The 26,248-nt window shown below is 53.5% G+C and overlaps 1 protein-coding gene across 4 annotated transcripts in view; it reads left to right on the forward strand.

The window, feature by feature from the left end:
- The first annotated feature begins 3,407 nt into the window (after positions 1 to 3,407).
- LOC148816289 (histone-lysine N-methyltransferase EHMT1-like) overlaps positions 3,408 to 26,248 on the forward strand; it is a 47,419-nt gene continuing 24,578 nt past the window's right edge. The window contains exon 1 of one of the 4 annotated variants that reach the window (XM_088940319.1): positions 3,408 to 3,453. In XM_088940319.1, the coding sequence (XP_088796445.1) occupies positions 3,433 to 3,453 (21 nt within the window). In that variant the 5' untranslated portion in view covers positions 3,408 to 3,432. Of the gene's footprint in view, positions 3,454 to 18,973; positions 19,039 to 19,489; positions 19,655 to 26,248 lie in introns of those variants that run through there. The other 3 variants (XM_088940321.1, XM_088940322.1, XM_088940323.1) reach the window with 3 other exon arrangements.

Consider the following 26,248-nt stretch of genomic DNA (forward strand, 5'->3'; position numbering starts at 1 on the left):
GGCCTGTACAAGTAACCAGAGAAGATCTCGGTCAGAAATAAAAATGCTCCAAGCCAATTACATAGGAAGGGCTATGGGGCAAAACGGTCAATACTTCACGATTTCGGATCGATGGAAGGGCTGACGGGCTTTCTGCAGGAGTAGCGATCATCGCCGCTGAGGTTCCACTCCGAGTGGCTCTGGGGGCTTCAGGGCTCCTGGGGCGCAGGGCGGCTTGAAATATAGCGCCCCGCAGGTAGATCAGCGAGTGTGCGGACCTGGAAGTAGTAGGAGGAGAGGGTGGGGCCCCCGAAAAGGCACGCGAGAGGCACGAGCTGCTCTCGGGGAGAGCGAGGGGGGGGGGGGGTGACACTGGCCCCTTCATTCCCTCCCCCATCCTAGAACGAACAGCCCCCTGGAGGACACAAGCGGAAAGTGAAATTAAAAACGGAGAACAGGAGGCGCTGCTATACACAAAGAGTTGCGGGAGGGTGGAACAACCTGCCCAGCCCTGTTGTTGAAAAAGGCTGTGGGTGAGCTCCCTGGAGCCAATAAATGACTAAGTACCAATGAGAGTGATGTGCTACAATTCCTCCCCTCCTTTAACACCTCTAATGTTCTTTATGGTCTAATTAAACTTTCAAAACCAACCCTGCGCCTTTGGGAGGCGTGGAAATATTCTACACTCTTTTTTTCAGGGATACTGGATTGTTTTCAAGTCCCCTCAACCTGCCCTGTCTTCCATCTGCCACGCGTGTCCCCCCCACGGTCACGGGGCTCCGCGAGCCGGGAGACGAGCAGCCCACGGGCGTCTCCTCGCCCAGCCTGGGTGCTACCTCCGCCCTCCTGTCCGAGCCGCAGCAGGTTGGTCAGAGTCCCGGGCTCCGCGTCGCGTTTCATTTCAACCCCGGGGACTGAACCCCCCTTCCCGAAACAGCCACACGCGCGGCCCGGCCCGGCCCCTGCCCACCCAGGCCCGTCCCAGCCGGGATGCGTGAGCTGCCCGCCCGCCTGGGCGTCACGCCTGCTGCAGCAGGGAAGCAAGGGAGCGCCGCGGTCGTGGAGGGAGAAGGCCGAGGTGTGAGCGTGCCTGCGACGCGTCCTGTTGGTTTCTCTTTCTGCAAAGCTCGCCTGCCAACCAACAACACGGCGATCCAGCTGGGGATTTACATAACCGGGCGGAGGAGGGGCAGGGGAAGTCATGGCGGTAGTTGGGGGGGGGGACTTTTAATGTGAAGAGGCGGCCGGCCGGCTCCTCCCCTGATGTGGCCACGTGGGGGCGGCAGCTGCAGACGGGCGCTCCCTGTCTCGGCCGCTGTGGCTGAGCAGACCCGGGGCGTCTCTGGGGAAACACCTGCACTGGGGCGGGCAGGGGGGGAACGGGGTGACACCTTCAGAGCTCGGAGGGGAGGGGGGGGGGTAAAAAAACAAAACTTGCCTTCATGCGGCAAGCCGAAGAGGCAAAACACGCCAGGGCAAACGTGCTTCCTTGCGCCAACAGTTCTCAGCTGTTCTTGATCACCTGAGCACCGCGGGCGCTGGAGGCCCGGAGCTGTCTGGCCGGGTCGTGCCCCAGCCCCCTGCGCTGCAGCAGAGCCCGGCGGGGCTGTGTTTCACAGCGGGTCGGTCGGCCATAGCAGGTGGGAGCCCTGTGGGGACTCGGTCAGGCCTCTGCCCCCCCCCCCATGTGTGTGGGTGCGTGTGGGTGGGGGGGCCGCCTGACAGAGGACAGGGGATCAATACAGCGCTTGTCCTGTTTCTCAGGAACGAGGCGGAGACGCCCAGGGCATGCCTGGGCTCTGGAGCTGTTTCTCCAGAACATGAACCATCCAAGAGACCGATGTGATGTGTAACAGCGTCCTGTGGGTGGATTCCTGGTGTAATAATAATAATAATAATAATAATAATAATAATCATAATCCCATCCTCCTTCCACCTTTGGGAATCAGACCGGAGGACTAAACACGATTTCTTAATAGTCGAAGGTTGATCATGTGGTTTGGTTTAAAGATGATGAGAAATGGCACTGAGCTCGCGGCCCTGATCTGAGGGCTCCCATCACGCATACGCCACCCCACAGGAACCAGCGCGAGTGACCCAGCGCCCTGAGATTCTTCCTCTGGTCAGCGCTGTCTGTGGCTGGACTGACAAACAGACATGAACTTGAGCATCTGGGAAGGCCCACTCCTCACTAGGCAGTTCCATAGGTCACTGGTCCAAGTAGTTCAGCATGCGTGGGCTGTAAAGGAACAAGTAAAGGTTTATTCCCTGCAGAAAAGAGAAGAAAGTGTGTAAGAACCCTACTCTTTTCAGCAGGGAATAAACCTGTTACTTGTTCCTAGATTACTGGTCGCTTGTTTGGATGATGTTCTTTCCCCGATACAAGAATGCCGAGACTCCAGCTCTGTTCCTGTGAAATGCAGAGCAAGGGTAGTCTGGGCTCCGACCGGAACCCCTTCTGGGAGCTGGACCCTCAGGGGGGGCAGGGCTCAGCTCACCTCGGTCGTTCGGAACCTGGGGGGGGAGTTCTACCAGCTGGGCTCGCCTCCTTCACCTGCCCGTGTCAACGCGTTCACAAACTTTCCTTCGCTTCAGTCTTTCGACCACACGGCTGGGCAGCTTGTTCCCTACCCCCGCTCCCCTCTGTGTAAGGCTCTGTGTAAGGCCGTGTGTGTGTGTGGGGGGGGGGGCTATTCTGTGAACTGGGGCTGCAGGGGCGTGCGGGCCCGGAGTCCAGGGGCCTGACACCCCCTTGCTGTTCACGGCCTGACTGCGGGTCGCACAACGCGCCTGAGCGCTTGTGCCTCCGCATCGTCGCCATGGAAACACCGCTGTCACTCAAGGACAGGGGCTGCAGCCGGAGGGGGGGGGGTCAGGTGGGGTCTGCAGCAGATCCCCCGGTTTTGAACGGAGCGTGACCCTCCTACCCTGGACCCCCGCGCTCCCCTAAACTGTTAAACTGAGACTCCCGTGCGCGTAACACCGGCGTCTCCCTTTAAAAACCGACCAACCCAAACTCAGCTGAGAGGCTCCAGGGATGTCTTTCGGCTCCAGGTCGGTTCGCCGCCTAGTTCTCCGGCAGGAGCCGGGGTGTTACTTTCCCAGTCCCCCGTGCGTAATCCCAAAAGCCTTTCCCCCCCGTTTCAACCTGTGAAACGACGCCGCTCCTGTCCTCTCGCACGGCCGCGGGGTGGAGCGGAGCAGCGGAGTTCCGCATCAGGAAGGCGTGAAACGTGGCGAAGCAGCTCGTAGCTGCACTTTTATTCCTGGCCGAAGGGCTGCCTAGGTTCGCGGTCGGAACCGGTCCCGGCACGGCGCCGGTTCCTGTAATGGCTGCAGGTGGGCCCGGGGAGCCCAGCAGCAGAGCCCACCGGGCCGCACGCCGGGCTCTCCCGTCGCCTCCCAGTGACGTCAGCCGACAAGTAGGCGGGGCCGGGCCGGGGCCGAGGAATCATGGCTTCGGTTAAAGCGGAGGTAAGGGAGACCAGCGTCTCGCCGCTGCAACTTTTTGTTTTGTTTTGTTGGGTTGTTTCGCGGAAGCTGCCGTCTTCGCCCCCCGTTTCTCGGTCGTTCGCGGGGGGTCGCCCCACCCCCCCCCCCCCGGGACGGACCGGGAAAGTGGGAGAGCTGGGAGGGGGGCGACCTTTTGTTGTAGACCTTCGTGCGTTTCAAACTGCCCGCCTGCCCTCTCCCCCTCTCCGTCTCTCTCTCCCTCTGCAGTGTCCTGTGTGTGTGTGTGTGTTATTTTTTGGTGGATTTCGGAAAGCGCTGCTGTTGTGTGTGTGTGTGTGGAGTGGGGCAGACGGGAGAGTGTGTGTGTGTGAGAGCCCTGCCGTACGGGAAGGGAAAGAGGTCTCCTCTCTCTTTTCCACGGGCAGAGGCGCGGGCGCACCCGGGAACCTGCACGGCGCATAACCCGGCGGCGCTGGGCGGGCGGCCGGAGCTGCGGACATGCTCGATCCCGGGCGGCCTGGGCTGCTGGGGGTCCGGTTCGGGTCGGAGGTTCCCGAGTTGGGGGGGGGAGAGGGCTGGCGGCCCCACACATCCCCACACATCCCCGGCGCAGCCCGGTCGCGCTTGCCCGCTCCCCTGCGGCCCGAATGCGGCGTTTGCATTGCAGACACGACCGCAGTCTTTGTTTTGTGCTGTGCCGTTTCTCCGGCAGTGTTGTTGTTGTTGTGGTTGTGGTGGTGTGTGTGCCTGGTGGGGACGCGGACCCAGTGTTTCAAAACACAGCAGTTGCACCCGGCCGTGTCTCTGTTGAACGCCTTTCGAAACCCTACACGGCTGTATAATGTACAGCGCTGGTTGCTTGTACGCGAGAGACGAGGTTTTCACCATCTTAAAACGAGGTAAAGATGAAGTACGAGCTCGACTCGAGCGCCCGGGTTCACAGACTGGGTAACCCGGTTTGTGAGCGCTTTTATATTAAAAAAAAAAACCCAACAACCCTCAAAGCCTTTTGGTACAGCGGTCCGAACTCGTATGCTGACGTAGCTTAAGCTTTTTAAAAAAAATAAAACGGCAAATCCCGTCTGGCTGATGGCGTAGGCTGGAAAATTGTTTTTTTTGGGGGGGGGTGGTGGGTCTGATCTGGAAAGTTGCACGAACCCCCTTGTGTTTTTACTGTCTCTGCCTAAAACCCTTCTGCGTGTTTTTTCCTACGAGTTGACTTCATCCCAAAGCGCCTCTCGTACAGAGGGGTCTCGTCATCCTCTGCTGTAGTGTAGCCCCTTCAGCCTCCCCCCCAAGCTGCCCATGCCCTGGTCCCTTCCCAGAAACGGTTGGACGAGAGGCTGCCATCAGTTCCCCACCTGACAGGCTGGATGGGGCCTGGCGGCCTCCTCTCCTGCTCAGCCTCCGTGACGATGTCGGGGTAACCGTTTCGCAGAGGAACGGGGCTGGTCTTTTCCCTCCAGCGGCTCACTGAAGGGGGCAGCGCGGTTGCAGTTGTCGCCTGTGCTGAACGCGGGTGCGAGACCCCCGAGGCACCCTGTCCGCCAGCCCTCCTCAGCTGGGAGGGGAGTGTTTGGGTCTTTCACCGTCCGCTGCGGTTGAAGTGCCTGGAAACGGGGGGGGGGGCTTAGCAGTGGACTGTGAGCTGGCAGGGGACCGGTCTTGGGGGGACGACTTGGCGCTGGTCAGCGGAGAGGCGCCGTGTCCACTCTGAGCCCGCAAGTGACCGGGACGGATCCCCGCAGGCCTGTCATGTAAAGACGTCTTATATTTTGGTTGAGAAGAAGAGGGGGGGTGGGGGCACGGTGGTGCAGGGGTCAGCGTTGCTGCCTCGCAGTGCTGGGGCCCTGGGTTCAGTTCCTCGGGTGCTGTCTGTGTGGAGTTCGCATGTTCTCTCCAGGTTTGTGTGGGTTTACTCCGGGTGCTCCGGTGTCCTCCTACAGTCCAAAGACTTCCTGGCAGAGGAATCCTACTCTGTTGGGCCCCTGAGCAAGGCCCTTAACCCCAGCTGCTCCAGGGGCGCCGTGTAAATGGCTGACCCTGCACTCTGACCCCCAGCTTCTCTCCCTGTCTGTGTGTCTCATGGAGAGCAAGCTGGGGTCTGCGAATAGACAAATTCATGATAAAAGAAATTGTTTATGGCCAATAAAGTGATCTGATGTTATCTAGTTGAATTGGCTTCCTGGAGAATTAGCCCAGGTGTGAGTGACTGTGTGTGCCCTGTGATGGCCTGGTGGCCTGTCCTGAGTGTGCCCTGTCTTGTGCCCGTTGCTTGCTGGGATAGGCCCCGGCTCTCCCTGCGACCCTGCATGAGATGAAGAGGGGCAGTTTGTTTCACTGGCAGAGCGGTATGCTAGAAGATGCAGTATTGTTTTATTTTCGGGTGCTTTTTTTCTTAACTACGGCATTCGGCCCAGAAGAAGAGGAATCGTCCACCAGCTGAGTTCTGGAGTCAAGGTTCATGTGCTCCTGGCGATGCAAGGGTCGGGTCACATGTCCCTGGTTTTCCTGGGATTGTCCTGCATTTTAGTTTTGTTTTTCACGATCCCGGTTAGAAACCTTGAAATTCCTAACTTTTTTCTTTAAGCATCAATTGCACAGTCCTTTCAGGACGGTGTGATTGATGTGGTCCAGCAGTGCACCTGGTCACGGAGAGCTGTGGTCTGATGCCACCAGCTTTCCCTCTTTGGGGACTGTGCTTTGACACACAAACCTAAGCCACCTCCTCTCTGCCTTTAGTGCCCAGAAAAGTCCCAGACGTTCGTAGTGTACCAAAGTGTCCTTAAGCATGGAAGACTGTTCCCATGATTGTCTGCCTGATTCATGCCGAGCTGCTCCAGCTGAGGGCCCAGCTGCGCGCTCAAGATGGCTCAGAAGGCAGCCTGAAGTGTGTGGTTCGTGCCAACAGAGGGAGCCAGAGAGTCACGCCAGACTCCGGTTTCCTTTCAGTGTGTAGAGCTTCAGTCATTTCCTGTGGCTCTCTGGGGGAAGAGTCTGAAATGCGCTTCTCTCCACAATGGAGGGACGCGGGGAGGGAAGCGGCCTGCGTTTGAAGCCCTGAGCCTGCTGCGTGCGCGGAAGAGAGGCCGGCAGGTCATCTGAGCTCTGTCTGCGCGAACTAGGCCAGTGGAGGGTCTTTGCTGTTGACTCACGTTCTCTTAATTCCTGGCCAGTTTTAAGGTGATTTTGTACAGATTTTTTTCTTCTTCCCCCTCCTCCATTTTCCAAGACCTCGCCAATAAGTTGCACTGCTCACCGTGAGGAGGTCACCCTGGCTCCAGATCTCGGCAGCTACAGCCGAAGTTCATCAGAAACAAGTAGTGGCGTTGCTGTCTGTGTTGGGCAGCTAACAAAGCCAAGCAGCATGGTGCTCCTTTTGTTTAGTCCTAGTGCGACCTGTTTGTTCAACTCCCTAAGCAGCCCTGCAGTAGACTTGCAGTGCTCATGGTAATGGATTTTCTGGGAGTCTGAGGCTCTGGGCTGCAGTTGGTCTTCACACCTGAGCATGCTTGCAGGAGAGGGGGCTAGTAAAGACTAGGGCCGGAATGAGATGATCCCGACAGTTTTGAACTGGGTCACGAGTTTTTCCATGTAAAGGGGGTGTGATAGGTCTTTAGATGTGGGGACCGAAGAGGTAAGTGGCCTGTTTCCATACCATAGCGGGTGTCCCTGCGGGCTGGGTCAGGACCCGCGTGGCGGCATGGCCTCTGTGTTCTCGTTGTGCGCCATGCCAGGTCATGAGATAATAATTAGAGGTTAGTCGGTCTTCAGCCGTCTTCTGCAGCTGGGGGTGTGGGGGTGGGGCTGCCGCCAAGGGGGGGGGGGGGGGTCTTTCTCTCAGCCTGTCCTTCCTCCTTCCGGGCCCCTCGCCTCGGGAAGGGTCCCAGAAGACCGGGATTGGGTTTTTATGTGTGGCTTCTATTCCCCGGGAAGTGCTGGAACGGACCGGTTGATTGGTTGCTCGCAGAGAGGAGTTTATTTGGGAGAGAATTATTTCCCGTCTGTACTTGCCGAACCTGAAACACGATTTATACGCTGCGTGTGAAGAGCTTCCCCATTAAAAAACGCCCCAGCAGGAGGTCCTTGTGCCGGCTCTGATCCTACAGAGCGTTGACTGGCAACTGGAGGCGTGTTGCGTTTCAAAGCCGTTTCCAAGTACTCCTCTGTCAAGGAGAACCAGTCCTTCCGCACCAGGACGGGGTTCATTCCCACCTGTGTCTCAACAGCTCGTAGAAGAGGTCCGGTTACGGCCTGCTGAGTGCTGGGGGGGGTTGCTTATTTGTGCAGCAAGTTTCTGAAATGCTGAACTGAGAAGGACGCTTCATCTTTTTTTTTTTTCCCTCCCCCGGTCGGCCCTTGTCCTGAACCGGAGGAGTGTCTGCTCAAACCCCTTGTGCTGCGAAACGTTTCTCGTTTTTAAAATAGGCCTTCCGGAGAGCCTGTCTCTTCTAAAGTAAAAATGAAATATGCCTTGCGTTTCAGGCAGTGGATTAATGGACGTGTCAGTGCAGCGCGTTTGAACATCAGTCCCATCAGTCTTTTGGAAGACCCCCCCCCCCCCCACACACACAAGATGTTCTCAATCCCTGATTCCCTCTCCTCTGGAGGAGCCACGGCCAACAGGAGCCACGAGAGCGGCTTCTCCCTGCAGTCTCTCAGCCTGGTGCGCACTGAGCATGCTCAGCCCCGGCTAGGCTACTCCTACCAGAGGCTGGGCCTGCTGGGCAGAGCAGAGGACTAGGCCTCTGGAGCCTTGAGGAGCGGCTCTGGTGCGGCCCAGTGGCTCGGAGGAGAGGGCTCCGATCGGGGGAAGGTAAGGGGGGCGGAGGGCCGTGGGGGAAAGGCACGTGCTCGGCACACGGGGATTTCCTTGACTGACGTGTGCTGCTTGTGTGCTTGTTTAATGTGCGCTTTCATGATTTATTCATGTGGCACGTTACTGTACTGCAGTCCTCTGTGTGCATTTCAAATGCTTGTGCTTTGGCGCTCGGGGGGGCCCCAAGTTCGCCTTGTTTCGGGGTGCAGCGCGCCGCGCCTTTTCGGATCCGCGCAGGCCGGGGGTGTTGACGGCGTGTGGCAGTGGGGGGTGGGGGGGGGGGGGGGGGGGTGGGCTCCACTTCCTGTCCCGTGCGAGTCTTTCTGGAGTTGCGCAGGGCTGTGGATCTGCTGGGGTCGGCCGGGGGGAGAACGCGAGCAGAAGGCGCTTGGCGTTCTCCGTGAGCCGGCGAGGTGGCGAGACTCCCGCCGCGGCCGGTTCAGGATGGACCTTCATCAAAAAAAAAGAACGTAGAGGAAGTAGAAAAAATAAATCTATGGATCACGAAGACAGAAGATTGTCCTCAAAAAACCAAAACGAAATGTCTTGTCTGTTGAAGGTGCTTGACATGCTGAGCCCGTCTCGGCTGCAGCCCCCGCTGAGAAGGAAGGAGGATGGGAGAGTGCGGGGCCCATGTGCCCCACCGCTTGAAAGACGCATCTCGGTGTCATTGGTGGGGCGAGAGACGTATCTTGCACCTTAGAGCACCAGGTTGTGTGAATGCATTTGCAGGGGAATCGAAAAAACACAACAAAACACGAGGCTGTTCCTTTGGCCTTAATCTTTTACAGATGATTAGCGATCCTTGTTTTGACTGCCCCCCTTAATACAATATGGACGTCTTCTTGTTCTTTATCAAAGTAGCGGTCACTGCCTGTGCAGTTTCTAACTGAGGTTGAGGGTAGGAGTCGCTGAGGCAACAAGTCCCAGGCCTGTCCTGTGTTTCTGGCTGTGTGGTTCCCCTCCCACAGTTGACAAACACCATAAGGTCCAAAAGTCCCCATTGCCCTGCCTCCCATACTGCACTGCAGGAAGCTGTATAGCGACGTGAAGGTCTGCTGGGTGTCTGATTGGTTAAATCAGAAACCTATGAGTGAGAGAAGTGCCAGTCTGCCTGTTTCCTGCTGTGTGGCAGTATGGGACCTGAGCACTTGTTTATGGCAGCACCCTGGGGCTCTTTTTCCCAGCTGCACACCCCCATATCTCCTTAGAATCGGCCCCCTGGTTTGCTTTCAGTTCTTAAATAAATGGGTCTCTCCCTTTCCCGCTCGCCTTTGGACAGCATTCCTCCTTTCTTTCTTTTTTTGGGGGGGAACGTTCAGAGGCGCATGACCAGTGTAGTAATGTGTAGTGTAGTGTAGTTGTTCAAGAATTCTACTTGGCTGCTACGTGCCCACAATTTTTTTTTAATTCATCTCGGCGTTGAAAGTTAAGCTGTTGATTTTAACAAGTGTGCTTCAGAGTTTTAAGTGCTCAAGTTTTCAATAACATTATATTTAAGGGGTCACTTGAAAGCCACAAATTGGTTGTGACACACAAGTGTTGTATAATGCTGTGTATAGCAGCTAGTTAGCTACCAGTTCACTTTTGTAACTAATTAGTGTGTCCTGCTGTATGTGTTTTTCTAACAGTGCCCGTATTAGGCATGTACCCCTCGTAAACCAGCAGCCACAAGCTGTAGGAAAGAAACAGTGAGCCCTCAAAGTGCCGTTAGTTTTTCCTCCTTCTTCATGGTGCAGATTTCACTTGCCCTTAAAAGATGATGACTGAAACAGAGGGAACTTTCTGAGTGTCCGTCTAAGGTGCATCCCGGAAGATGAGGGCACAAGGTGGGACCTCCCTCTGGGCTTTTGCTGTTTATTAAATATTCCTGCCTGGTAGGAAGGTACCAGTGAATAATCCGGTGTTTACTGAATTACAGTACCAGTAGTTACCCTCCCGAAAACACAGATTGGTTCGCAAAACTGGCTCTGTGAATGAATGTGCCTCACAGGTAAATGGGACGCAACTCCCTTTGGTGCCTTTGGAAACCTAAGCTGAGAGGTTTTGGTTATCTGGGAGCAAGGTCGTGCCGGTCTCGGAGCATCGTCTGCCTCTTTTGCGCTGGGATTCTGGAGTTCTGAAACGGGACGATCCCAAGTTTCGGCTGGAGGGCAGGTCCGGTTCCTCACTGGCCTGGCTGTGTGTCCCCTTGGAAAGAGGAGCAGGAGGGGAGTGAGACAGAATGAGAACAGAATGAGAGAAGGACTTGTACGCTGGGCATCATAATGTCGCCTGCTATGCTCCCTGAGAGGGGAACTAGAGCGCAGTCATCACTCTCCTAGTGGTCAGCGCGAGGACTGTTAGAAGACCCCTAGTAAAACAAAAAAGATTAATTGTTCTGCTGGGTTGTGTAGCCGAGAAGGGAGGAAGAGCTTGGAAGCTGTCCGTTTCCTGGGATGGGACAGCGATGGGCTGCCATCTCTTACCACTGTGTCAAGGTTGCTGACAAGCTGGTTCAGGCGTTTCAGGAAAAATCCTGCGAGGCAGTAGTCATCCTGAGGAGGTCCTTTAAAGCTCTGTAGGGAAAGAATACAGATCATAGGAATGCTGGTGTAAGGCAACGGGAAGAGCTTTTAGGCCAGATGACACGTCTGTGGCCCTGGGAGAGATTTCACCAGCTAAGCCTAACCCTAACCCTAACCCAGTATTGGCCAGCTACTGGTGCAGTTTGATTTCATCCTTCCAAGTAGCTGATCTTTCGGCAGTCCCTGAATTCTATGAAGCCAGGAGCCCTGTGCTGGGCCGTTTTGAGTTCGTGGAAGTTCCTTATGCAGGGCCCGCTGTCTTACAGGGATTTTGAACTTGTTTTCTTTTTTTTCCCCACCAAAATACTGCATTCCTCAGCACAGTCAGTTATTCCTGCTCCAGCTGTAATAAATACCCCAGCCTGTCTTAGCTGGAGGAAGGGCTGAGGAACAGAGTGAGCCGGTGGGATTATTGGAACCTTGTGTTCATAATGGCATTTATCTTCATTAGCCTTTGGAACAAGATTAATAGCCTTCTTCCGTCTTCCTGCTCCCGAACGTTTCCCGTCTTTCTTCTTTGTGTTGCAAGAGCACGAGAGCGGTGACTCGCCAGGGGAGCCCAGCGGGCCTGTCGAGCACCTAATCCTGTCGAGTCTTCACTCCTGTGCGTCGGAGCCAAAGTCTCTTCGGTGTAGTTGCTGGACAGTTCGGAATATTCCTTGTGGGAATGAGTAGTAGGCGCTGCGCGATCGCGCACAGGTCATTGCTGTGTTTGTGACGACAAAATCTGGAAAAAACCAAACAAAACCCCTGCAAGGACAGCAGTTGCTGAGAAGCAGCTGGTGAAGACTGGTGAGAAGGGGCTTGTGTGGCAAGTCCCTGTCTGTACAAACCGAATGGCAGCCTCCTCTTTCCCATCTGAAAGTGCCAGAAATAGCCGTTTCAGGTCTGTTTTCACCCCGTGCGGAGTCTGTGTGGAACAGCACATAAAAATAGCACAGGAGTCGATGGAGATCCCCCCCCACCAGGGCAGGAATAGAGACCCGTGTGTCAGACCGGCAACAGGGCTTTGACCTAGCCAGCTAGCCAGCTGACGGACCAGACGCCTGCTGCTGGTCTCTGCCACCATTTCTGATCCTGACCCGTCTCCTGGCCAGCCGTGCTATTTCATCGGGTCTCGGCGGCTCAGCGGGGCCGGGCCCGGTCAGCACCGGGGAGGGGAGACCTGGAACCCGACCCAGGCTGGTGCCACAGGGGCCGTTGGTGGGCCAGTGTGTGTTGATTCTCTCCTGTCCGGTTTTCCGGTCCGGCGATGGAGGGCACCGAGCTGTGGGCGGTCCTGTCCTGCGGAGGACACGAGATGAAATCGAGTTTCCTGACTAATTGGTCGTTAAAGACTCCAGTGCGCCGTTGCTCAGGGTAAAGGGGGCGTTGACACCTGGCATCCTGGTTAAATTCCTCCCTGTGCCTGAGCAATCTGGCTTCACTGAAGAAGATCCCTCCTCCCCCCACCACCACCACTACCACCACCACCTCTCACCCCTAGTTCAACCGGTGAACCATTACCTCCCTCCTCCCCTCTGAGCTGCAGAATGACTGCCTCACTTCAGTGGAGAATTTCAATGGATTCCCTCCTGTACGTGAAGAGCTTTCAGATCCCTGGGGATGATGAGTGCTATATATAGGGGATATATGATCACACATCTGTCTCCCTGCGTAGCAGGCTATAGCAACCAGGAGTTGCTGCCTGAGGGTAAACCGGTATGCTCGGGTGCAGTTTGCACATCTCCTCCTCCTCTCTGTTGCTCTCTATATTATACCGTACATGTGTATGTATATTTGTAGTGTTGTGTGACAATTACTGATTGCTGGTATAGGGATCCCTGTGTGTTGTTTCCACATGTAGGTTCTGCTAAGAAGCCAGTCTGTACGGTATTTGCTCAGTTAGCCTCTGGGGTCTGATGATGTATCTAGATGCTGCCTCTTGTGCCGTAAATGACTGTGGCATGTGGGCTGGCTGCATGTGAGGGTCTTTTCTTTGATTTTGTGTGTTGAAAGGTGCCGTCTGTGTTTACCAGACCAGATCGTCTGTAGGTGCTGGGAGGCTGATATTCTGAAGGATAGTGCAGAGGTGTCAATCCTGGAGTCATCCAGTTACATAGCAGTTTGATGAAAACACGGTGACCTCCAGTACAGTTGGGCGTCTTGGGAAGGCTGAGGTGAAGGGTTGGTTGTGGTTCATCTTAGTCTTTTCTTTCCTTCCTATTTCACCAGTCCAGACAGGTTTGAAATCCATCTCTCGATACATCGTGCTTCCTTACACCACTAGTGAAACGCATGCTTTATGTTCCGCTCCCTCAGTTGTGCAGCAGATAATATTTTTGGAGTGTTTTCTAATCTGAGTTAAGGATCGGAAGAGATCCTCCGGCAAAATAAATTAACAAGCAAACTGGAGTCTGCACCCATTCCTTGTGCCGTCAGTTGTGAAATGCTGGGACACAGCTGAAAGGGGACTCTTTTTGAGACTCTTAAAAATCTGGGAAGTGGCTGTTCCATTAAGGATAACTTAGATGGGCTAACTGAGCAGAAAAATGTTCCTGGCAGATTTCCAGTGTGTCCTGGCCATGGCTGTAGTCTTTGGGGTGTTTTACTACACTGCTCTAGTGATTTAGCTACACTGTAAGGCTACTTCCTCTCGAGCCTCTGCCTGGCAAAATATCACCTATATAAATCTTCAAGCGCAGGAAAACAGTCTGACATTTTGAAACCGCTGCAGAGCAGTGTCTTCGAGGCCTCGAGCTGCTGTTTCTGCCACGGCTGGATTGAGCAGGAGGGCGGTGGAGGGATTGTTCAAAAGATCACCGCCACCCCAGGCGTGCCCAGCGCTTTGACTCCTGAACCGCCCTGACCTTCATGAGCTCTCGAGCCGCGACAGTACCGCGTGGATTCCGAAATCGAGTGTTCCTTATTCTCTTTCTCCCCCCTCCATTAAAACCCTTGCCGTTTATCCCTGCAGGAGGAGAGAGAGAAAACCCTCTCGTTTCTGATCACACGGCCCTGCGTGGCACTCATGCCTCTCGTCTTAATGACAAAGACGAGCGTTGGGACCTATAAGGCGCGGGGTCAGTCAGTCAGTCAGACCATCAGTCTGTGGTCGTGCCGCAACGCAAAGGAGAGCACGTGTTCTGTGGGAGCAGTCTTCTGGTCAGGCTGGCTGCTGTTGTCCGGAATGCACAGGAAAGAGTTGGATTTAAAGCACAGGGATCCCTTCCTCAAGCACACTTGACCAGCGTCGCTTAGAAGTGCTTGTGTGCGAGCTGGCGCTGCCGGACAGCTCGGTTTCTAAGGCCCTGTCCTGCTGCTCTTGCAAGAGTCCGTGCCATGAAATGGCTGCTCTGTTTTTCCCCCTTCTCTACCGAGCACAGCAGGGCTCTCACTGAGCATGCCCAGTGCTGTGTCAGAGATTCTACAGCGAGGTGGGTCATGTGACCTGAGCAGGGCCTGTGCATGTGTGGGAAGCTGGGAGGAAGAGTGGAGATCCACACCGTCTCTCTCTCTCGGTTTCCCCCCTCTCCATCCATGGAGATCCACAGCCTGAAGCAGGTACTGCCATGTTGCTGGATGGGTTTGTCTTAAAGAGCAGAGGAAGGATTTTTTGGAAGGACTCGTGTGTTTTTAATATTTTTTTCTTCTGGCTTGCTTTCTGTGCGGTGATTGGCTCTACAGGTCTTGTTTTTATTTTTTAATTTTTCCCAGAGCCTGCTCTTGACTTCCTTTGTGATTTTGGTTCTTGAATCTACAGTGTTTTAAGATTAAACCTCATAAGTTTTTTCCCCCCCCCACCCCCACCATGTGAAGAGAGAGAATCCAGATGTAACTCGTTTTTGTTAAGTGCTTAAGAAGCTGGACCTGCTGGTTGGGATGGTGAGACAGCAGGCCCGTCTGAGCAAGGAGGGTCCCAGGCTCAGGCCAGTGTCTGTGTCAGCAGGAGTCTAGTCAGTGCCAAGGGACTGGGAAGACCTGAACTTGCTTTTCCAGCCTGAGTCTGAGTATTTCCTGGCATTAAGAGGAGACAACTGCCTACTTTTCTGTTAGTCTTCTTTCGATCTTGGATTTGCCTTTTGTTTCAGTAAGGACTTGGTGCTTTTAAAATTCTCTTATTGCCTTCCACTAAATTCTTCATTTGCTTCATCTTTCGAAAGACGTCTTGCTCGATGTTCCTTTCAGTGCTTGTGGCATGATTTTAACCGCAGGCTGGGTCGCGCTCCGTTTCAAAGCCTGTATGGTATATTTTGCAGCTATACAGAAGAAAAATGGCGATGGTCGTTAGATCACAGTGTTTGCAGTCAGGAAAAGGGTGTGGAATTTTTTTTAACGTGAGCCAGGCTTAATGCTCCTGGCTAAATGCGCAGGTAGAGCTGTGTAGCTGAAAAACGCTCAGGCCTGTGTGGTCTTCAGTGACGGCGCTGGAGGAGACGTGTCAGAATTCACTTGAGTGCTCGGGCTCGGCGTCCTCTGGCTCTCCTGCAGATTCCTGAGCACCAGAGTGTGAGCTTGAAAAGGACCACGGTCATTATTCTTGCACCGCGGAGACGGACTGGGTTCCACACAGCCTGGTTGTTTGCATCTTTCGATTACAGAAACACCCTGTGGCTGGCTGGCTGTAGTGGGAAGTTCTCCGAGTGCTGCAGTATTTCATCTGGCTGTATTAAACTCTTGAGGTGTCAATATTTCGGAAAAAAATTGATCTGTTAAGCGGCTATTGTCATCCTAGGAGCTGTGAGCTTTGTTTTAAGATGCATTGCAAAATTAAGGAAATGAATAATGGCTTCAGTCTGGTTTGAGTATATGTTTGGGTTCCCAGGAGTGTCTTGTGTGTTTTGCTGGTTTTTAGGCTGGATGAATGTTGGGCTTGCACATCTGCATTTTCTTCACAGCTGGGCCTTGAGATCTGCCTTCACTGCTACAAGTGTTAGATCTTGGAGATTAGCTCCTGAAACGTCCTTTCTTCCTCTTTCTGTGCTTTGGCATCAAAGATCTGGTTTCCAAGCAGGATCTCTGTTGGAGGGGTGAGCTGAATTACGAACAGCTGTATTTTCCTGAGGGCGTGGAAACAACTCTGAGGAAAGTCTTTTTTGAGATCTGCGCAGGGTGGAAATTCAGCTTGGTTCCTACCCAGATGGAAAATGGGTTTTAAAAATAATTTTTTCCCTGTTAAACGCTCGGTTATTAAGACTCGGAGAGGGGAGGTTTCTGGATGTGTGTATTGGGATGAGTATTGGTTGAGAGGTGAAGCACAGCAGTGTGTTGCTTGGGTGTTTGGCTGAGACGTTTGCCTGCCGACGGCTCGCAGCTCTTTAATGTGTTCTTGTGCCTGTCAATTACTGGTGCTACGAAATGGCTGAAAGACAGCCTGCACTGAGCATGCTCCAGATCCTGGGAGCACTGTAGCACACTCCACCTTTCAAGAGCTTGAGATTCTTGCGCGTCTTGAGTGACCCAGGTGCTTCACATGTGTGAACGAGCTGTAGACGCTTGTACTGGGGGCTGTGCCTCATCTCTAGCAAACAAACGAGCGTGAGATTGGAGGTATGACTGAAGTCTTTTTGTCGGTCTCCCTGTGTTGTCGCTTTCCTCTAGCCTAACCTAGCTGAGGGTCTTGCTGTAACACCAGACTGAAGGTCAACCAGTCAGTCAGTCATCCATCCAGAACGCAGGTCGGCGCTTAATTACTCCCACATGCTGTAAAGATTCTGATTTCTGTGGCAGCTTCCACCTTTCCTCTCTGCAAAGAAGCAACTAACTGCCGATCAAAGAGGGTTTGTTTGTCATCCTCTGCACCCCAGTCGTGTTCTGACACCCTCTCTGGCCCTTGGGCTGTGACCTTTCTGACCTCGGAAAGCTGAGCCGGGGGACTGTGATGGGATCGTGGCGCTCGCCGGGTGCGGGCGGAGCCGCCCTGCGGATCTCGCGGTCTCCGTGGGCAGCCGAGACGGGACGCGCCGCGGAAACGCAGCTGGGGGTGGGAATAACGTCTGCGATCGGCGCCTCCTCTCTGCCTGCGTGCTCCCGAGCTTTCTCATGGCTCATCAGCTGCGACAGTAGGAGAGCCTGGGCCATGAGGGCGTTGGCTACCTGGCTCTCTTTGTGGGGGGGGGGGGGCTTTCTTAGGCTGCTTTATCCTGGAGGCTTCAGGAAATAAGAGCTCGGAAGACTGTCAGTTCTGCTGAAGGAGGAGGTCAGGTCCTTCATGACTCCTGACAGTTGCCGACTCAGTACTGGGGCTTTAATAGTTTCTCTTTTCCAGTTAGTTGTAGACGGAAAGCAAACAAATATAGTTTTTTTTTATAAGCTAGCTGTTAAGATTTCTCTCTCTGAAAAGTTTGTTTCAGGACACTGATTGTTTTGCAGTGATAAAGGAGTGGCATGATACTGCTAACGGTTACTTTGATGTAGACTTGCTGTTGTGTAGATGCTTGTATGCCGAGACAGAGTTATAATGCCCAGGAGTTATACCCAGGGGTGGACTGATGAATCGGTGAGATTCACATGCAGCAAGTGCATGTCCCGAAAGGACAACGGTCTTGGTCTCAAGTGGTGAGCGAGCGAAGGAGAGGGCTTATGGGAAGTGATTAGTACAGGGCTGATACCTGCTGGATACCGTGTTTAACTGTTTGCCCTCCCCTTTAGGGGTGCACTTTACTGTGGGTCTTGATCTTGGGCGGAGAGTAAGATATCTGGGGAATTAGGCAACAGAGTTGAGGTGCTCGAATGGATAAGCCTAGCTGCAGTTCAGCACACAAGCGAGAAGCAAGGAACGAATGTGAATATTTACCAGTGGAGTCGTTCAGCGGAACAGCCGTCCGCTTTTCAGGTTGAGGTGTCTGGCCTGAGCCAGGCTGCTCTCCAAGACCTTGTCTCTGCTGTTTCTTTCTCTAGCTATTAAACTGTGCCAATGCAGGGAGACTGAGAGAGGCCAATATTTTTCCCAAAGGGATTGTCGGACTTGGCATTTGAGCCGAAATGGATGCACGGGGAGTGTGCTTTCTGGATGCCTCCCCCCCAGATGAGGAGTGTTGGCATGAAACGCAAAGGATTATTGAACTGTTCAAGTTCTGAACCTTTGAGCTTCTGGAATGCATGTCGCCACCACGCACAAAGAGTGGTAGGAGTTTGGATCAAGCTGTCCTGCCTTGCTGTTGAAGACTGTCTTAATATGAATGAAGCCTCGCCTTCTTTTGTGAAACCTCTGGACAATTTCATCAGATCATTTAGCTGCTAAGAGCAAACCGAGCCAGATCATTTGAGTGGCTCCTCTCATGTGTAGCCCTTGCTGCAGGTGGACAGACAGTGAGAGGCCTAGCTACCAGATAGCCTTTTGTCCTCCCATTTTGGCCTTGAGATCCATGAAAGACTGTTGCCAATAGTGACAGAGCACAGCCCCCAGGCTTTGAAATCGTAGAAGCCAGAGACTGAAAAATGGTCCTTTTACGTCGTGCCGTTGGTGTGTCTGGCCCACAGCGAGCGCTCGGTGTGTAGGGGGGTGTAGCTGTTCCCTTCCCCAGTCACAGCTTCACGTTAATGGAGGCACACATGCCTTATAAAACAGCCTGAAATGTAAGTCTGACCTTGCTGGAGCTTCAAGGTCTGACCTCGGCCCGAAGTATGGTCAGCCCGGGGGATATATCTCAGCGCTGTGTCACAAAGGCAGCCTTCTGGTAGACTGGCCGGTGAAAATGCAGCTGACCTCTTGCCCAGCCTTTCTGTGAGGGGGTTGGGAATGAAGTGTTTTTTGGCTTTGACCCATACCCGAGTGAACCTGCGGGCTCTGTGGCCCTTCCAGGCCTGTGTGAATGCGGCTGTGCCACGGTGTGGAGCCCTGGCACTGCTGGTATTTAGTCTTCTCTCACTGGTTGGGCAGGGGTCTAGGCTGGAGTAGATCTAGGGGCGGAATCAATCTAAGAATCAGATGTTCACCTTCTGGCTCCGGCCTGATTCAAGCAGAACAGAACCGGGCCAGAAGTGTCCTCGTAGGCCACTTGGAGCCTCGCTGCCCCTCCCCCGGAATGTCTTCCCGGCAAGGAGCTGTTCTGTGGGCATTGGGCTGCTCCCTCTGTGAGCATGCTCCCTGCCAGCCTGCGAACGCACCAACAGAGGGAGCAGCTCGGTCACATGACCGGAGCTGGGCGAGCGTGCTTGCAGGGAGGAGGAAGGGAAGAGGAACAATCTGCTGTCGACTCTCTCTCTCTCTCTTCCATGGAAGCCATCATTAGAAAGCAGGTACGACGCAGTCTGGCAGAGAAACCCAGTTCATGTGGCAAGACTAGAGCTGTCTTTTGTTTTTGGTGCTGGTAGACATCCTGATGCGTTTCTCTCCATGCTGTGAACAGCATTTTAGTTCGATTTTTGTATTTTTTTTTTGCTGTCATTTTTTGTTTTGTTTTGGTCCGCTTCAAAACCATTTTTAATTCGGTTTTTCGGTTTTTGAATTAGTCGCTTTTTGAAAGGAGCCTTTGTCGGTTGTATTTACAGAAGGTGATGGTCAGCCGTGGAGTCTCTTACCAACATGGTGTCCGGCCTGGGAACAGACAAACGGCCGTCCCTTGGGTGTTAGACTGAGCTACAGGAGGGTGAAATGAAATGTCTGGGGGGCTGGAAACGTAACTTCTTCATTCAGGCTCTTGACGTCCAGTAGCTCCTGCAGGGAGTTACCGAGGCCTTCTGCCCTCCTGAACGCTGCCTGCGAAGCAGCCAGGTTGGAGTGGGATGTTCTGGTGGTATTTTGTGAAGTGAGAGGTCGCGAGGTCAGAATATCATCTTACGTTTTTTAAAAAAAAATAGAGAAGTCGGCCGGGGTCGAAAGAAGATTAAAAACGCCGGCTCTTGTTTAGCGAAGGTAAGGGAAAAGGATGCCCGTTTGGTGCAGCTTGCTGAAGGCTTGCAACACCTGAGTTCAATTTCCTGTTTCCTGGAATAGCCCCAGGCCGAGCCTGTCCTGCTGCTCCGAGCTTGTCGGGCTCTTTCTGGGAGAAGATGCCGGAGGGAGTGGGTGCTCTTGGGGAGCTGTAGGTCTCTGCTGTCCCTGCCAGTTTTTCAGGCCCTGAAAGCTTGTGCTCGTAGGCCTGGAGCCGGGCTTTCATTCCCGGGGGAGAGAGGAGCTTCCGAAAAGGGCCTCCCAGAGATCTTGTCCGTGAACGAGCAGGGGCAGGAAAAAGTCGGTTGTATTCCAGCGTGTCCTTAAATTCGCCGGGAACCCCAAACCACCGCAGAGCGAGCAGGGGACCGGCGGTCCCAGGATAAACCCAGCGGCCCCCTGGAAAGGCTGCGGAGGCGGGAAGGGGCCACGACCCTTGGGCTCGGGGCGCAGGCGGAGTTGTGCTCGCGGTGTGCGACGCCTAAAGGAAGGGGGGGGGACTCAGTGCAGGGGCCCGGCCTTTTCCCCCCCCCCATTGCCGAGCCCATGCAAGATCCGCTGAAGTTCGGGCTTTCGGGAATCCGGAGAGAACAGCAGGGCCGTGCTGTCGGCACCCCCTGGCCTTCCTGTGGATCCACTCTTCCCATGCTGCCTCCTTCCAGAATCGCTACTTGTAATCGAGTGGTTTTAATCGGAAGGAAGCCTTTATGTTGCTGCTCTCATCTTTTTCGATTTAAAGTGCGCTTGCTTGTTACAGCCAGTAACATTTGGAGGCAGTTGTTGTTGCTGTTTTGATTCCTTTCGGAACAGAGAGGAACATTTGTTTTTGTGCCCAGCCAGCGCTGTGTTACTGTGTTACTTATGAGCTGTACGTCAGGACTGGAGTTCTGGGGCTCTTGGGCCTTTTAGTGCCGTGCGGCTGGTTATCTCTCTGACGCAATGGAATTCCCAAGACCGGCTGAACGCGTTTGAAGGTCAGAAGGGTGGCGTGTTAATTTTGTAGCAGAGCATTCCTTCGTCACAGTCCTTTGAACCCTGGGTCCACTGGGGCTCCATCTTCTCTGCCCCATTGTGCCACGTCCTGAGGGGCAGTTCTGGGCGGGAGACCGCCTGACAGGTGCCGCCGTGCCCTTACTGGGGCAGAGGAGCAGGGGCTGTAGTTTGTGTCCGACGGGCTCTGTCCTTGCAGAGAAGCCCGGGTTACCGGTCGTGCCTGATGGGCGCTCCGCTTTTATGGTAGTAGTAGAGGAGTTTATTGCCATCTGTGCATGAACATTGGAATTCTCTTTTTGTGCCGATCTCTCAGGACGTCTCTCGGCACAGTACAGCAGACAACACGGTACAACAAGCGCCACACGGTGCAGAAAGTACATTACAAAATGACAATAAATAGTAACAACCAGAACAAGTGCGTCGTAAAGAACACAAATATGTGGTAGGGAGAAAAAATATGGTAGTCCACATCAGAAGCGCAGAGTGCGGAGGTAGGTTGAGTTGTGAGGCGTTGCGCAGTTTGCTGCTACAGGCCATCTCTGGCAGGCTCGGCATTTTTCCATGCAAGGGAACATGTGCCCAGCACGAGTTCCTAGGAATCCATTGCCCGGGATGTGATCCTGGTGATGGGGATCTTCACTGGTCCTGGCACTCAAACCTGCGAGTGGCTTGGCGCCTGTCGGACCGGGTAAAGTGAGCTCGGGCGCTTGGAGCCCCCTCACCATCGCCTTGAGTTTAACTTTTCAAAAGCCTGTTGAACATCGAAGAAGAGCTAAAATTGTTAGAGATTTTGTTTTGGGGGCAAAAGCGTGCCGTGCCGCACAGCGGGTGTGAGAGAGCCCTAGGTTGGTGTTGGATTTTGCTTTGCTTTGGGTTTTGGTCGTGCCTGCTAGGAACGTGAGGGACATTATGAGCGAGGGGGGGGCCTGTTTGGCTCCTCTAGCCTGTTCGCGAGTGGCATCTCGTCCGGCTCGTCTCGGAACAGCCTGGCTGGGCAGCGTGATCCAGACTCCCAGAGCCTCCTGTTCTTGATTTGAAATGCACTCCTACTTAAATACTTGTCTGGTAGGAATGATGTTAATACTGTCTCGCAACCGGGTAGCTATTCTGAGCCAGAGAATGTGTGGAAGAGTGGAGGTAACATGGAAGAGAAGCTGTACTCAGACGTGTGTCACACGGCTGTAGGTCAGAGAGCTCAGTGTTCCCTTGGCCCATGGGCTTGTCCCAGGACAAGAAGAGTCACATGAGTGGGAACGTGAAGGAGCAGAGTTCTCTCCCCGTGCTGCTGTGCCGCTCCACCCTGTCGGAGGGTCTGTGTCGCCCAGGGAGGCTGCAGGCACGACCATTTCCTGACCTCCAGCACCTGGGCTGGTGTGTTTTCCAGAGGGGCACGGTCTCCATGGCTGAGAGAAAACTACACCAGAGGTGTGTCTCTGCTGAGGTCATTAGCAGGCCCCGCTTCACACTGGAGGTTCAAATCCTGCTTTCGTCTGCCTCGATCAGTGGTGTGTTTTTCACCCAGAGCGTGCCTTCCTAAAGAAGGTTGATCAAGAGATCAACACAGGCTTTTTGAGGGGAAATCTCATGCCTGGGATACCTTCTTACAAAATTCAGTGATGCTGACCACGCTTGATTAAAACGCCAAGGTCTGGTGCTTTGTTCTTCTATAGCAGGGGTCTCCAGCCCTAATCCTGGAGAGTGGAGAGCACACTCCATTTATTTTTATATCACGGAGACTTGTTAAAAGTAATCGATCAGCTAAGCGTGTAAATTATCAATTGAAAGAAACTGGTTTGGGAAGGCCGAAAGATATTCTGATTCTTGTTCCAAAAGGATCTTAAATGACCAAATTGACCACAACAACTGTTTAATTGATCACAGTTACAATTCTTCCAGGTCTTTAAGATATTGATGATTTAAAAGCTGCCCATGAAATGTGCTGCACTGGGGCTCTGCAGGACTGGGATTGGAGCGCCCAGTCCTGAAGTAATTTCCAACACCGTTCCTCAAACAGGGCTGAAGTTAGACAGCTGTGGTGTCCCTCTATGATAGCTTCTGGCGGCAGCGCTGTAGTGATTCAGTTCTGCTCTCAGCTGGCGAGATTTGTGTCGGGGGCAGAGAGAGCACTGATTGGGAAGGGTTGCAGCCCTGTAAGAAATCAAGAAGTACCGTTCCCCCTGTGCCTCCTTCTGTGTAAGGTTTCACACCTTCGAGAACCGTCTTTAGTTGCCATTGTTTTATTCTCCGGTGGGTCTAGTTCAGAAATTGAGCATCTGAATTGGAGAACCGGAGAAGGTTCCGGTCTTGATCGGGGAATCGGGTGTATGGTTGCTGACCCTTGGATCTGCAGATGGACGGAAGGAAATGTTGAAGTTCCTCTGGGAATCGGCAGCTACGGTCCGGCTGAAGTATGGTAACCCTTCCCTCCAGGGTGAGGAAAATTACTTCCCGTTGTCATCGGGTGGCTTTGTGCGTGCTGATGGGCACGGTTTAAAACTTAAAATCTGTTTTTACCGCGTTATCTTTGATACACAACAAGCCGTAAATAGAAAAAAACAACTGAGTAAAATATGAGGTGATGGCAAAAATGCAGTTGGTCCCCCCCAAATCTGGGGTGGTTGGTATTATTTTATTGTGAGGTTGTGTTTTGAGGACGGGGGGGGGGTGGTACAGTGTGTACAGAGCACCCAGTGACCTGCCGAACTCACAGGTGTCTCCTGAGCCGGGCGTCCACCACGTCGGGGGGCAGCTCCCTCCTTATCGCGTCCAGTGCCGCACCAGAGAAGCGTCCCCGAAGGCCTTTCACTGCCCAGCAGCTTCGTGCTGGGTTTGGGCCTGGAAGCCTTGATATTTGGAATCGGGAAGCAGATGAGACTCCGTGCTCAGCTTGTGCTGTTTCCTTGTCAGGTTCCGCTCTGGCTATGGGCTCGTCTCTGGCTGCGGTGTTGCCTGTTCTTTCTGCAGAGTTCAACAGAGCGACTTGTGTAATAACAGTGGGACCAGGTGCAGCAGGGGATGGCCATGAATAGGGTTTTCATCTGTTTTTACTGTTTTTCTGCGTGGGTTACTGAAGTCATTGCTGTGTGAGGTACTGAAGTCATTCAGATCCATCGGCTGTCTCAACATGACTCATTGCATCAGCGGCGCAAATATTTACAACCTCTCAGGAAAGCTCAGCCAGGGAAAGTCGCTCTTCACTTGCAGTGGAACTGAAGTGGTCTAAGGCATGTGCTCTATTTCAGTGTGCGGGTTAGTTGCATTGCATTGATGCAGACGTAGCTTGACGTGCCCTGATGTTTAAGAATGTCGTTTGTGGAGAGGGTGGCTTGGCTGGCATGGTAGACTTGCATATTTGCAGAACAATAATACATTGGTAACGTACTACAAAGAAAATTTATTTTTCAAACAATATTTAGATGAAATAATGTCTTACAAGCATGGATCTTTTTATTTGGTGTTAGTGTTTTCTTTTAGAAATGATTATTTTGTGCAAAAAAACAAGTGACTTCATATTGAGCCAGTTGCAGGAAATTGGGTGTAATGGATTGGAGGGGCCGCCTGCTTCTATCTTTACCCCTGGGGTTTCTGGTGTCACGCTGCTGATGTACAAGAAGGTCTTGGTTGTTGTTGTGTTTCAGATGTGACCTGGGAAGGGATCTAAGTGGAGCTGTTGAGCTCCTGTGTTAGCCCTCCCCCCCACCCCACCCCCCCACATCACTCCTCTAAAATAAGCTGCCTCTCGCCCGTTGTCTGTAAACAATCGGGTTATGAAATGGCCGAGATCTGCAGACAGCTCTCGGCTCTACTGGGCATGCTCCTCAGCCAGCCTGTAGGGGGAGGGGCGGGCTTCCACAGAGAAGGCATGTGTAGATTAGTTTCCACTGAAGAAAGCTGGATCCTCCCTGCGCCCTTGTGCAGGCCCGATCCCACTCCCCCCCCCAGCCTACCGGAGTGGAGGCTACTGTGAAGTCAATCCATGTTTTAAATAATACGTGCACGTGTGTATTTTTGTACATAGTTTGATGGCAACACTCGGTTCAAGTTTGTTTCCTCTGGATGTCTTTTTAGGCGCAGGATGTCAGTCTCAGCCCCGTGCCCATCCAGGAACTCTGTCCTGGGCATCACTGCTTTAGATGGTCTAGTAACTTTTGAACAGGGCGGGGGGGGAGTTAGAGGTTATAGGTGGGCTGTTTTGGGGTCTGACTTGGGGTCCAGTGCCCGTTTTCACTCACCAGCCGTGTTAAACACTCAGAATGATCAGAGGTTTGCCGAGTTGATGGGCTGGTCAGAGCAGCTGCTTTGATGGAGAGGCTCAGGCTGGAAGACTTGGTCAGTTACGGGGTGAGGTCCTGTGCTGGGGAATCCGGCGGAGCTTGAATTGACACGGCCCTGGCGTGCGTGGTGTGTTGGGGAGCGCGGCGGGTTTGACCTGGCAGCGTCGTTACTGTGGTGGCGGCTATCGCGCAGCAGGAAGAAGGCTGATTCTGCAGAGCTGTCCACCATGTCAAAATACCGCTGTTAGAAACTACCGTGGGCAGCACGGAGGCCCTCCGGTGAAGACAGAGGGCAGGACACGAAATACTGATGCGCTGTGTTGCAGTGATCACAGCGATCGGGAATTTGTGGTTCATGCCTGCAGGCATCGTGGGGTTGTGCCAGCTGTCCCTTTAGGCCCTGTGACCCCGAGCAAAGAGTTTTTCTGCTTTTGCCCCCGAATGTTTCAGAGCTTCACCTGAACAGCATCGGCATGCTTCGTCGACGGATGCGATTTCATTCAGTTTCCTCTTTTAAAAAAAGGCAGCAGCAAAGTGTTCCATGTGTAGGCCTTGGGCAACTCGGTCTGGCCTCGTGTTGAGGTTTGTGCACTGCAGCAGCCGTGGGCTTGGCGCAGGAAGGAGAGGCCTCCGCGTCTCCGACTGGAATCCGATCGTGGCGGATGTCTGAGCCGGTCTCTCCGACCCCCTGAAAGGCGTGCACGGGCTTGTCGGAGTCGGCGAGGCTGAAGGGAGAGCCCACTCTGACAGGCCCGGCTCGAGAGAAGACGCTGTACTGTTTAGTCCTTCTTGCTCCAGGGCCTGTAGATGGTTGATCTGATAGGCTCTCTTGACAGCAGTCTGTCTGTGATTTGGTCTTGAACAGAGAGCGGGGTTAAACTCCAGTGCGCTGTGGGACAGTGATGATGTGGCCAGCAGTGCATTCTGTGACCTGCCTGGGACCAGGAGGTGATGTTTTCTGTGAGCGGGGGAGGGGGGTGTGAGCCTGAGATCAGGGTGTCTTGAGTTAGCTACCGAAGCCCCACAGGCTTATCTCTCTGCTGACTGACAGGCATTGTCCTCTCCTGGCGACTCATTAACAAGTGAAAGAATGGCGAATTTGTAGGTACCAGCCTGCTCATATATATATAGGTTGCAACAAGAGATTGTTGGGTTTTTTTTAAATTTCAACTTTGTGGTTTGAGTTGTTACTGGAAAAGGATGCAGATGCTTTTTTTTTGCTGCTAGCGAGTGAGGCAGTTTTGCTTTTGGTCAACGAATAAAGTGAAACCTGCCAACGCTGGCTGCAGGTCTCGACTTACGAGTTGCA

Source organism: Atractosteus spatula, chromosome 23, assembly GCF_055471065.1.
Source record: "Atractosteus spatula isolate fAtrSpa1 chromosome 23, fAtrSpa1.hap1, whole genome shotgun sequence".
NCBI classification, from domain to species: Eukaryota; Metazoa; Chordata; class Actinopteri; order Semionotiformes; family Lepisosteidae; genus Atractosteus; species Atractosteus spatula.